This window comes from Mandrillus leucophaeus, unplaced genomic scaffold, assembly GCF_000951045.1.
Source record: "Mandrillus leucophaeus isolate KB7577 unplaced genomic scaffold, Mleu.le_1.0 Scaffold289, whole genome shotgun sequence".
NCBI classification, from domain to species: Eukaryota; Metazoa; Chordata; class Mammalia; order Primates; family Cercopithecidae; genus Mandrillus; species Mandrillus leucophaeus.
Genome location: NW_012103020.1, coordinates 685,841 through 698,613, shown reverse-complemented (window position 1 = coordinate 698,613; position 12,773 = coordinate 685,841). Strand labels below are relative to the sequence as shown.

Below are 12,773 nucleotides of genomic sequence, written 5' to 3'. Positions count from 1 at the left end.
TCCCAGCTACTTGGGAGGCTGAAGCAGGAGAATGGCATGAACCTGGGAGGCGGAGCTTGTAGTGAGCTGAGATGTACCACTGCACTCCAGCCTGGGTGACAGAGCGAGACTCTGTCTCAAAAAAAAAGAAAAAAAAAAGTAAAAAAAAAGTAAAGGGAATACAGAAATAATATAAGAACATATCTCTGAGAAGATTCAAAAACTTTTAATGGTAAAAATGTTATTGCTACTTTCACTGTCACTAATTTAGCTAAAATTTTCTAGGAATGAGAACATGGTAAAGGGATGAGGAGACAGAATGGAAAAGAGACTGAGTGTGGGAGGCAGGTTTTAGGACTACTCACTAAAGCAGGGATTCACAACTAATACATATCAATGAATAGCAAATAATGATATTGCCTCAATCCAACTGGCAAATCAATTCAACTAAGAATAAAAAAAAAAAAGAATTAACGAAGGGTAAACTCTTTTAAACAGGGAGTTTCCCTTCCTTAAAAAAGTATTTTCGCAGAGGGTAGAATTAACATACATGTACGATAGAAAGTTTACAAAATTCAGTTAAATATAAAGAGGAAAACAATAATCACTCATAATTTTTCCAGCCAGAAATAAATATCATTCCTAACATTTTAGGAATTCAGTATTTAGAATTCCTAAAATAACATTTCAGTTATTCAGTATTTTTCTACACATACTAAAAGTCACAATTTGGATTGTAACATATAAATTGTTTTACCGTCTATTTTATTCATATTATAAGGCATTTCCATATGATTAGTCATTTATTTATATCATGAATGTCATGTACATATTTATTTTTCCAAAATACTTATTTTTAGATCAAGTTTTTCACTATCATAAATAACACCATGAGCATAAACTTTCTTCAACCATCTGACCAAGAAGAATAACACGTAAATTCTGAGAAATGGAATTACTAGATAAAACACATTCAAAATTTTGAAATATCTTTTGTTTCTATTTTTGTTTCCCTCTTTTTTGAAATATACAGGAAGTAAGCACATTTCTATTCATTTCTGAGAGAGATGGAATTTTATACAAATGTTCCAAATAAGTAAACATCTGTAGAAGACAATTTTCTTGAAATAAATGTGCCTAAAAGGCTTTGCTGCTCAAGTCATTCATTAAAACGAAATGTTGATCATGGTCATTGTGATCAACAAAGAATAAAGTGAGTTTTCACTAGCAACAGCAGAAAACGAAACTGAACTAAACCTATGTATAATTATATTTTATATCGCACCTGCAATTCGTGCTCATATTTGTGGAATGTACCCGCATATAATGTAATGAACTATTCTGAGAACTATGTAAATACTGCTTCACAATCAGATAAAAACATGAAATAAATGATATGTTTGCAGAAAGATATTCACATGTTTATACATGTATTTTGAAGCTTGTTTCAAACAGTGGTGAGTTAATATTTCATTAAAAAGCACGCTTTTACCTGATGAGTTTTTATGAGGTTAAGAAGTGATTATTCTAATGAGGACTCACAAAGGAATATTCTGTCCACACTGAAAATACTTCGAGAGACGAGAGAAGAGAGGAGGAGCACACAGATTTAATCCAGAAAAACATCACTTTGCTTCTTCAGCTGACTGAGCTCTTTCAAAACATGACCTCTGCAGCTACCAGCTTCAGTGACTCACAGCTCGTCAGGCATAAGGACCTGAAAGAAGTACCCTTAAAATCCATGTTCCCACAAAGACAGGAACTTTGTCCCAAGTTGGCACATTTCGAAAGACATTTAGTGGGGGTGAGGGTGGGTGCAACACTGCACTCACATGTCTGCAGAGCCTGTGAACTGGGATTAATTATTCATCTTTGGTCTGGCTTGAAGGAAATACTCTACTGTAGCTAGTGTAAAAACAGCGAATGTAGACGCACAATTTGTATTAACAACAGACCGACCATTCTGACAGCTTGTGATCTCATAAACCTTCTGACACACCTGGGCTACCACAAACATCCATGTATACTGCCTGTATTTCTGCCTACTTCAGAACTTAATCTGGAAGTGTATAAAATGCTGTATTTCCCCAATGGTATATATTCTTAATGAAACTAAGATAATACATAAAAGCTCACATTTCAATGATATTTTTCTACCAGCTACTGATTGCAGTCAATGTAAACCAAGTTATACTTTTATTTATCCAGACGGAATCTTTAGAGCTGGCTGGCATGTGCAGACAACAAGCCACTGTGAGGTTTGGGGGTTGTAAGGCTGAGGACAAGAATGAAGCCACAGAGCTCAGGCCTGTCTCTGCAGGCCAGCACCACCTCCAGCCCTGCAGCTCCATCAAGCTTGGAGTTTCAGGGGTGGGGTGGGGCACTCCAGGAGCTACAAGATGCAAATAACCAAGTGAGGCAAGATCTGCCTGCGTTATTTCCCACTGTGTCTAAAGTACTCAATTGTGGACACCTATCCAAGCACTAGTTAGAACCCGTTTAGACATGAGGGCCTCTAAAGCAAAGACTTTTCTGCAAATTCTCCAAGTAAAATGACTGTGTCTGCATCCTGGAAGAATTGAGGCACAGCACAGCAACTGGCAGTAAGATGATCTCTCTTGAATTCATCCATGTGGGGCAGGGGGAGTCACTCTAATGGGCATTTCCCCACTCTCTCCTTCAGGGTAGAAAAAATGTTATACTAAAGGAGCTGTGGCTGTTTGCCACTGGTCAGGATGAAGAGAGTGAAATGCTTGTCAGTGACTATTCACTTCCCCACTGGTTGCTGCTCATTTTTTACCATGCACACCGAGAGCCCAACCTCCCATGAAGAAGGACAGTGAGAAAGTGGAGACTTTATTTTAACACAGTACTAAGATATATTCACCATCACATTTTCTGGAAATAGAGCTGAATGAATCAGAGAGGTTTCATTGCACTCCCAAGTAAGAAGATCAAACCAGCTTCCAACTGTTGCTGGTCTAGCAGCAAGTGTTTAAACATTATGAGGTCCTACAAAAATCTACTCTCCACTTCACTTTGAAAATCCAGAAAGCTCTCCTATATTTGAACATCAACAAGCCAAATTTCCCATTATTCATAATTCAGTAAGACAGCTGAAGGCTGCTCAGGGTCTTATAAAACGGTTGTAGATAGCCCTGAATGTCCCCCGCTTCCCACCACCCAGAGCCTAGGATCATGCGAGCTGGGAGAGAAGCTACAGAGGTAGTGCCATGTTTGGTGGAGTGACCTCTGCAGCCTCCCTCCCTCAGAGTGAGAATTTTATGTAATTCTTATCTGCAGTTGGGAATAAAAGAAGTTTGATTCCTAGACATTGAAATATAAGAAAGTTTATCGTGCCACCCTTTTCCATCTCTTAGGAGAAATTGAAAAGGAACCCTCCAAAACTGGCCACTATCTGAGGATGTATAGAGAGGCTTTCTGCAGGCAATTAGACCCAACTACAGTGGAAGCTCGTAGAGCATCACACATTAACAGTCTGAAAGGCACCACTCGAAGTGTCTCACTTTTACACTTACCTGACCGTGGGATGGAAGTGCAGCGTAAGCCATGGGCTGATTCATCACTCCTTTCTGCTTCATGAGAAGCATGCGTTTCTGGTCTTCGCTCAGGTGTGCCCTGGGGGCCTGGAGCTGTGGAGGTGGTGGCTGCTGCTGCTGCTGCTGCTGCTGCTGCTGTTGCTGTTGCTGCTGCTGTTGCTGTTGCTGGATGTATGGCATCAAGGGGTTTTTGTTGGGGTTGGCCATTGGTGGTGTCATCCTCTGACTCAGGTCTGCATTGAAATGGGTCAGGGGTTTAGTGTTGCCATAAGTAAGAATATTGTGCTGTTTGCTTAAGGAGTTTGTACCCAAGTTATTTGGCTGCTGATTGATCATATTCATGTGATTCTGAGGGAGGTAGTTATTCATTGTTGTCTTCTGCAGGTTGTTTGCCATTGGAGGCACTATAGGGTTTTGGTTGTTAAAGGCTTGGGGGTACATCATTGGGCTATTTGGTTTTTCTGCAGTAAAAGCTGCTCCATATGGACTAGAGGGAGGTCCTAAGGGAGACCAATTTGAAGTCTGATTTGAGTGTTGCTGCTGCTGCTGCTGCTGTTGCTGCTGCTGCTGCTGCTGCTGTTGCTGCTGCTGCTGCTTCTGTTGCATGAGTTTGGCCCTTTGTTGCTGCTGTGCAGCCATCTGTTTGAGCTGTTCTGCTGGAGACATGTCAGAGCTGGGCACAGCCACAGGCCCTGATGCTGAACCGGCCACTGTCACTGCTGCTGGATTCAGGAGATAACCATTTCCAGGCCGAGGTGGAGCTTGGCCTGGAGTGTGGGCTTGGTTTGGAGTTTGAGGGGACTGGACAGCACAGTTTGCTGGTGAGCTTGCAGGGTTTGGAGCTGCAGGAGTGCTGGCAACAGAAGGTAAACTAGTGGCCGTGGAGACAGTAGAAAAGGGAGGACCAGAAGAAGAAGGCCTCGCCTGGGGAGATCCCATGGAGACATGTGCGAAGGGAGAGTGAGAGGGGTCGCTCTTCACGCTCGCACTCTCCTGGGAGAGAGGGGTCTCGGTTGCTGGCTGCGAGAATTCTGGCTCCTTCTTCTCTTCAAAATCTTCGTTGAACAGGTCCTGTATGTCATCCTCAGGAACCGTGTTGGCTAATTCATCTATTAATTCTTGCCACTCCTGATCATTCAGATTAATGTCTGAGAACAGCTTGTTCTGATTTGAAAGAGATGTTTCTGATGTGTCTATGCAAGTAGGGTCATCGAGAGGTTCTTGTTTGAGGTCTTTGCTCTGCAAGATGGTGAAGCTATCCTCCAGGTCACTGCAACCATTGACAGGAAGTTTAATCTCAGGGAGCCTACCATTCTTACTTAGATCTTCTAGAAGCCCAGGAGTGTGAGTTCCACTGTTCTGCAAGGGCAAAGAAGGCTTCAGGTCAAGTTGGTGAAGAGGAGAAGCTGAAGGCAGTGGCATGTTATTGGGCAAATTGTTGATGGCTTCCATCCCCGCAGAAATGTCCTTTCGAATTCGTTTGCTAGTTGGAGAAAAATTCCCATCACAAGCACCATTCTGCTGGTCTCCATTAAGTGGTGATCGAGCTCCTTCCAACTTCCTTTTCACAGTCTCTTGTAGCTGGAAAAGAAACAGGAAAGAGGATGACTAAAAGTCATATTTTACTCTTTAAGGATTGTGATGTGCATTGCTATGAACTAACTTTTAAGTGGTTTACGACACAAAGGAAATAAGTCATACTTATAATTTCAAAATCAGGCAACACTGCAATTCAAATTGTATGGGAAAAGGTTTTATCTAAAAGCAGAGCTCACAGGACTAAGAGACAGAAAACAAACAAAAGATTGAAGGGTGGGAAACAAAAGAAAAGAGATAGTTAATAAGGGCAATACTCCTCTCAGCAAGGAAGAACAATCTGTTATTATTTTCTTTCCTTTTTTGTTTTTGAGACGGAGTCTTGCTGTGTTGCCCAGGCTGGAGTGCAGAGGTGCTATCTTGGTTCACTGAGACCTTCACCTCCCAGGTTCAAATGATTCTCTTGCCTCAGCCTCCACAGTAGCTAGGATTACAGGCACAGGCCACCATGCCTGGCTAATTTTTGTATTTTTAGTAGAGATGGGGTTTCACCCTGTTGGCCAGGCTGGTCTGGTACTCCTGGCCTCAAGTGATCAGCCTGCCTTAGTCTTCCTAAGTGCTGGGATTACAGGTGTGAGCCACCATGAATGCTAGACATGAGACTTGGACCAAAATGTAACATACTTGAAAAATACGTTAATACCTATCCTAAATTCTTGCCACAACTTAAATGAAAACATCAAGGAATTAAATCAACATTTTAAAAAATGCTAAAATAAAAACTTCTAAGAATATGGAATTTAACACATGTACTAAATAGCATAGAATTGAAAATTAATGTTTAATGCAATCCCAAATTTCCTTTAAGTTCTTATGTGACCTCACCTTTCAACACCTTTTGATACAGTGGCTCACTCTTTTCTAAAAGCACGTTTCCATCGATTTCCACAACATCATACTCTTCTCAATTTCCTCCTTTCTCCACCAGCTCTTTCTCAATCTCTTATGTAGTCTTTCTTTCTCCTAAAGGATGGGATTCTTCAGTGTTTTGTCTTAAGCTTTCTTTCTCCTGCTGCTCACTCTGCGTTCTTGCTTAGACAACTTCATCGATTACAACAGCTTCAAATATCTTCTCTAGGCTGACAGCCCCGAAAAATGCTCATCTTCCCAGGCTCACATAGCTGGACTGGGTACATTGTTTTGGGGTCGTCAGCCTAGAGAAGACAGCTGAAGCAGGCTCACTGGATTTAGTGCTCAGCTCCGCTAAATCCAATGTTCTCCTACTGGATATTTCATGGACATCTAAAACTCAACAGGTCTCAACACTGAGCTTATTATCCTTTGTTACCCAAACAAGATCCTCATCAGTGTTCCCCATCTCAGTATCTATCCATTTATCCAAGTCAGACACTTGAGCATTTTTCTTGAAACCTCCCACATCAACAATCACCAAGTCCTATGGATTCCACCTCCAAAATATAACTCTAATGTGCCCCCTCATCTCCTTCCTCCGTTACTGTTACTATCCTTGGCCAGGATACCATTATCTCTTACTAGATTGTTGCCGCCATCTTCTAACTGGTCTCTTATGCTTTGCCTCCATTCATTTGCTCTTTTGTCTATTTTTTTTACTGTTTTGTGTTCCCTTAATCTACTCCTTATAATGCCACATTTTCCAAAAAAAAAAACTTCCTTTCTCGTGTATAACTCTGCAACGACTTCCACCGTCTTTAGGTTAAAGTCCAAACTGACTCTTGCCAAAACCACCTGGCTCCTGCTCATCTTTCCAGGCTCACTCTTTTGCCTCTCTCTTCAGCATCTCCTCCCCTCTTCTCCCTTATCCTACGTTTTCCATAAACTCTCTTGAAACTCTTTTAGTTCCTTAAAGATGCTGATATTCTGGTTTCTCTTCAGAGCCTAGAATTCTATCACCTTTAAGGTGCTAAGCTTCCTTCCGCCTCTAGGGCATTGTCCATGTTGTTTTGTTTTCTGGGAACATCTCCCGCTCCCTCTCCTCTTCCCCTGGGTAATAGCTGCTTATTTTTCAGGTCAGATCTTAGATTTCACTTACTCTAGGAAGTCTTCTCTTATACCCTTCCCCAGCCCAGCTATGTCAGGTGCCTTCCTTGACCAACTATACTAGGTTGGATGTCCTGAAATGGGTCTTTCCAAGCAGTCTGTACTTTACTACCATAGCTTTTATCATGCTTTGGGGCAGCTGCTTAAGTGTCTGTTTGGTGAGCTCCAAGAAGGTAGCAACCGTGGCTGATGTGCTTACTGTGTATCCACAGGGCTGCACCCAGTCCTCGTGTTCATAGCAATGGTTAACAAACAATTGCAAACGGAATGAATCATTCTATTGCCTAATTCGCAGGGGCTACGAGAAGAGTTTAAATCCGAGCAGGAGGCAGCCCCATTGACCATAAGGAATGCCTGATTCCAGCCTCTACATTCCTGGTTTTGGAAGTGATAGATCTCTTACCCTAAAGAGTGTTATATCCACTTAACTGGACTCATTTTAAAAGTCCAGTTAAGAAAAGTCTTGCTAACTCTGTGGACTTATCAATTACAAACCTAACTCATCTGTCTGCTGCTTTCCTTTCTGCCAGAAAGGGCCAGTGCATGTGGGCATGGTAAAAGAGCTTGGCATAGAGTAGCTACTGGGGAGATGCTTGCTGAGTGACAGAGGGGTGACTGGGCTGGGTTAGAAGGGGTTTCAGTAACTTTACATAGTTGCAGGCAGAAGGCAGAATGACAGCGTAGGAGAGAGAAGGCTCAGTGGTCTTTCCACTCAGGTACTCTCTTATTCTTGGCAAGGTGCTGTGTATTACAGAACCAGTGCAAGAGAGGAGTAGGATTCCCTCTGCCCCTGACACCTGAACACTCACATGTGAAACTACCGGGCCTCTAGAGGAGCACCATGGATAATAAAACCAATGTGGAGATGTGGTAAAGTTCAAGAAGTGTCATTTTACTGCTAGGTGCTTTCTCATAAATACATGATTATATTTGAAAAGTATGGCCGGGTGCAGTGGCTCACGCCTGTAATCGCAGCACTTTGGGAGGCCGAGGTGGGCAGATCACGAGGTCAGAGATTGAGACCATCCTGGCCAACATGGTGAAACCCCATCTCTACTAAAAATACAAAATTTTGCTGGGGTGGTGGCACATGCCTGTAGTCCCAGCTACTCGGGAGGCCGAGGCAGGAGAATCACTTTAACCTGGGAGGCAGAGGCTGCAGTGAGCTGAGATTGTGCCACTGCACTCCAGCCTCTTTTTGAGACTCTGTCTCAAAAAAAAAAAAAAAAAGAAAAAAAAAAAGAAAAGAAATAAAAGTAAACAGAGTAGAAAGGGTCCTTGAGTAAAAATCCAGTCTAACCCTTATTCCTAAATCTTATATTTTTACAATATCAGACACAGCCCATAGTCATTTGGTAGAGGCCCTCAAACTGCTGAACACAAGGCCCTAACAGGAACACACTGGAATTTGATGAAAAAAAAAATAATACTGGCTCAACTCATTGTATTACATAGAAACTGCTAGAAAATGATCTTATTTATTGGACAAAGCAAGATACCATGGTTTTGATGAGAAGTATGGAAGATACTTGAACATAGCTCCAAACATAGCGGCATGGTCAAATACCACAGCTTCAGGACATAAAGGAAATGAGAGTTAGGGCTTTTGACACCTCCTGGAGTGATGTTAACCTTCAAAACATAAGCATTTGTCTTAACAATGAACTGACTCGATTTTAGAAAGTCTAAGTCCATGACTGTTCCAGGTCATGTAATGAATGGAGCAGGACAGAGAAGTAAAGAAAGCTGGTCCATTTGTTTCTCTATAAAACGGTGGTGGCCAAGACCATAGAGCCAGGCAGGTCTGGCTGGGACCCCAAGTTTCACCTCCTATGGCTGAGTGGGCTGCTGGGTGAGGCAGTACAATGAGAATTAGAGAAAGAGGAGCACTGGCTCTGGAGTTAGAATGCTTGAGTTCAAATCCAACATCACCTACCTAAGAGCCAATACATATCAATATTGTCTGGGTCGTAAGAAATGTTGGCTATGATACCTTCCATTAGAATATAAGTTACATGAAGGCAGGGGTTCTTCCATTTTGTTTACTACTGGGTTTCCAGTAGCTCAGAGTAGACAATAAATACATGTTGAATAAATGAATCCTGGAAAACTTACTTAAACTCTCCTGAGCCTTGGTTTCCTTATCTGCAAAGTGGGTCAGTAATAACTAGCTCATAGAGTTACCGTGAGTCTGAGGTTAAATGAAATAATGTAGAAAGCATTTAGCCTCACACCTGATACCAGTAAACACCTACGAAGGCTTAGCTTTACCATTTTCAAAATTCAGTGATACAAATAGTTACAACTGCAGCTGAGAAGGAATGCTTACTGGATCTTCAAAACACAAATAGGTAGAATATTTCTGTTCTCTAGCCAGCAAAACCCTAATGTTTTCCAAGCATCTGGTGTAGCTTTTTAAATATGAACAACAAAAATTAAATTTGCAATTCAAGTCCAAGTCCAAGTGCTAATGCATTCATGTCCTAGATTGTAGAAGAGCAGAGGCTAGATCGTTGAGGTTCGAATCATTTTCAACATGCCACCTGATTGGAGCCTCCAAGTGTTCCCTTTCCTCCAGGGCCTAAAGTTCTCCACCGCAAGCCCCTTTAACCCAAATCTTGATTTATATATTTCATGTATCTGCAGTTTGGAATATAAGATAGACATTATTGAAGATGCTGCGCTGTGATTTTTATGTTTTGTTAAGTCCAAAATAGCAGAGCAATCTTAGCATCCCTTCTGTCTGCCTCATCATCCTTTGCTATATGGAAAGGTGGTCTGGGAGTCTAATTCTCTTTATGTTTCTCATGGGAGACAGAGGGAGGCGGAGAGGGAGACACAGAACCAGCTATGTGGCTGAGAAGGCTGATTCACAAGCTCCCTGCTCAGAGAACATGGGAATGCCTGGCTGTGCACAGAGAAATGTTCCTGTGACCCTCCTCTCCTCAGGACTCAGGGCAGTGTCTCATCCCACATAGCCTTATCTTAGGAAGTCCCTGGCCCTTCTGCCTCGCAAAGCCCGAAGCCTCTTAGTATGACTGCACCCTCGTGGAAGAATCACAGAAACTCTTTCCTGAGCATCAGCCTCCTTGCTCTTGTATTACTATTATTACACATAAATGTTTTCTCCCATTAGGTGAAGCTGTGGTGCCAGGAGCTGAAGTATGCTGTTCATCCAATGCGTACGACAATATGGGCTGCTATCATGTGTCAATTACTCTGAAGGAAACAATTCCTCTTCCATAATGGCTTCAGCGCAAGTCCCTCATTTACAGTGCGGCTTGATGGCTTGTGTTTCTGTGAAACTGGTGTGTGTGTGTGTGTGTGTGTGTGTGAGAGAGAGAGTGAGAGAGAGAGAGAGAGAGAGAGAGAGAGAAAGACAGACAGTGAAACTGAGAGGCAGAGAGAGAGAGGATGGGGAGTGGGAGGGTTGTGCATTATGTCCAAACCAGTAGTAATAAGAATAGCTGTGCCCTTTGGAATTACAAAGAACTTTCACACAGGATCACATTTTATCCTCACCACAAACATGTGGGGCAGGCCATGTGCTGGCCAGATGGTTCTATAGCGAAAGGGGCAGTGTTTTGGAGGGGGTGTGGTGGGCGAGGGTGCATGACACCCACAGCAAGGAGGAGCACGGCTAAGATTACCAGGCCTCTGCTGACATAGGGGCCCCCAATACTAGCAGATTCTTGAGGTGTTCCATGGGCCACAGTGTCCATGACAAAGAGGTCTTTTATTCTTTTTAGAGGTGCTGGGTTTTAGACTTTTTAGCGGTGCTGGCAAGTCAAAGAAACTCTTACTGTCCTGTCCCTGATTTTGCATGAAGTTGGGCAGGATCACAGAGCTTGGGAATAAAGATAGTGATGCTACTATTAATAATGAAGACTCTAAGATGGAAGACATTCAATGTCCAATGTCCAACTCCAGTAAACCACCATATTCCTTCTCTCTGCTCCCAGTGATTCTAAAAGATAGGTTTTATTACAACCATCTTGCAGAGGCATCGTGGGTTAAGTAGTGTGTCTGAAATTACAGAACGCAGGGGGCTGGGCAGAAGATGGCTAAACCCAGATTCAAATTCAAACTCAGGTCTGACTCCTCCATAAGGCATACTGCACCCTCATCCAGGACTGGATGAAACACAGTCATGCCCCCATCAAAGGCATGGGTTTCTGATGCCACCTGTGATATGCTTTCTCAGACTGTGCTTTCAGGGATCTTCCTTTGTTCCAGCCTTTCCCCGCCACCCATACCCAATTAAACCTCAAGAACTATCCATTCTATGAATTTTAGTCTCATCTTCCGCCACCAATGCCACTACCTCGTTCAGAGTCTCATTTCTCTCATGAATTTCTGTAGCAGCTCCTGACCAGCGTCAGTCTCACCACCTCCAACCCATTCTCTGCATCGTGGCTGTGGTTTTCTCTATACATTGTGAATATGATCATGCCTGTCCTTCACTTTAAGCTCTTCTAAAGCTGTCCACCGTCTTCAGCATCATTCAGGTCTGGCACACAGGCCCTTCAACTGAATCCTCATCCCAGCTAAACTCTCCAGGCTTAGCCATTACCTCTAATCTTCCCCCAGTTACTCCGCAACCCCACTCAACTCCAAACTCTCAGCTATACTTAATTATTTGCAATGCCCAGGACATACCACAATTGTTTTCTCTCTTTCTGAGCCTCTGCATATTTTACACGTATCCAGCTTTTTCACCTGACCAATTCTATGTGTCCTTTACAATTCAGTTTAGACATTACCTACTCTGTAGTCTCTCTTGACAGCCATTTCCTACAACTCCTGATGTTGGTTAAGAGACCCTCCATGACATTCTAATTCATATCACAGTATAACTATTTTCCTTCATGGATGAATGAATGAATGCTAAAAAGAGCTCTCAGATAACCACAATGAGTTGGTGTAATTGATCCCCAAAGCAGGCTCTTGAAAACATTGGACTGCATAGTGTTCTCAGAATAAACGTACAATTTCTTTTGGTTAGTTTAAAATACTGAAAATGGACCATCTCCTTCTTAATATTTTTGAGGACTCTAAGGGTCCAGGGAATCCCTGAAGAGAACCACTACAGAACATATGAAGTGATTTGTGGAAAAGAAAACTGAAGCTGAAATCCAGAGACTTTAAGCGACATTACCATGGCACATGTTTTCACATGTATGTAAAACCCAAACGCTGCTTATTTTCAGGCTTGAATTTTAAATTTCCATACAAAGGCTTCAAGTGGTTCTCACCCACTATAGCTTAACCCTCTTCAACCAAAAGTGTGAGTGAGCTTTCTTCACTAGCTGGTAGAGATACAACTCTTTCCCAAGGCTTGAAGATAAGACAGAGTCTTAGCTTGCAGATGCTATAACTAATTTAGAGGCTCAAAGAGAACATTTTGGTCATTTTGATCTGTTCTGGTCAAACTAGAAGATGATTCACTGGAATCAATTATCACATGCTTATTCTCTTCCCATTCTACCAGCAGGTAATAAGCCTATGAACACATGGATGAATTTGACTTGCTTATTTAATGAATGACCCAGAATACTCATGTGTTAGATATTTTAATTAGTAGAATACGAAGAGCGCGCAAAACATTTCCAGAACTGT

At 42.3% G+C, this 12,773-nt stretch overlaps 1 protein-coding gene across 1 annotated transcript in view; it reads right to left on the bottom strand.

Moving 5' to 3' along the window:
- The window catches only part of MAML3 (mastermind-like 3 (Drosophila)), a 437,914-nt gene that overhangs the window by 169,623 nt on the left and 255,518 nt on the right, over window positions 1–12,773 (bottom strand). Inside the window, exon 2 of the mRNA XM_011985628.1 lies at window positions 3,519–5,120. Coding sequence (XP_011841018.1) covers window positions 3,519–5,120 — 1,602 coding nt within the window. The remainder of the gene's footprint in view (window positions 1–3,518; window positions 5,121–12,773) is intronic.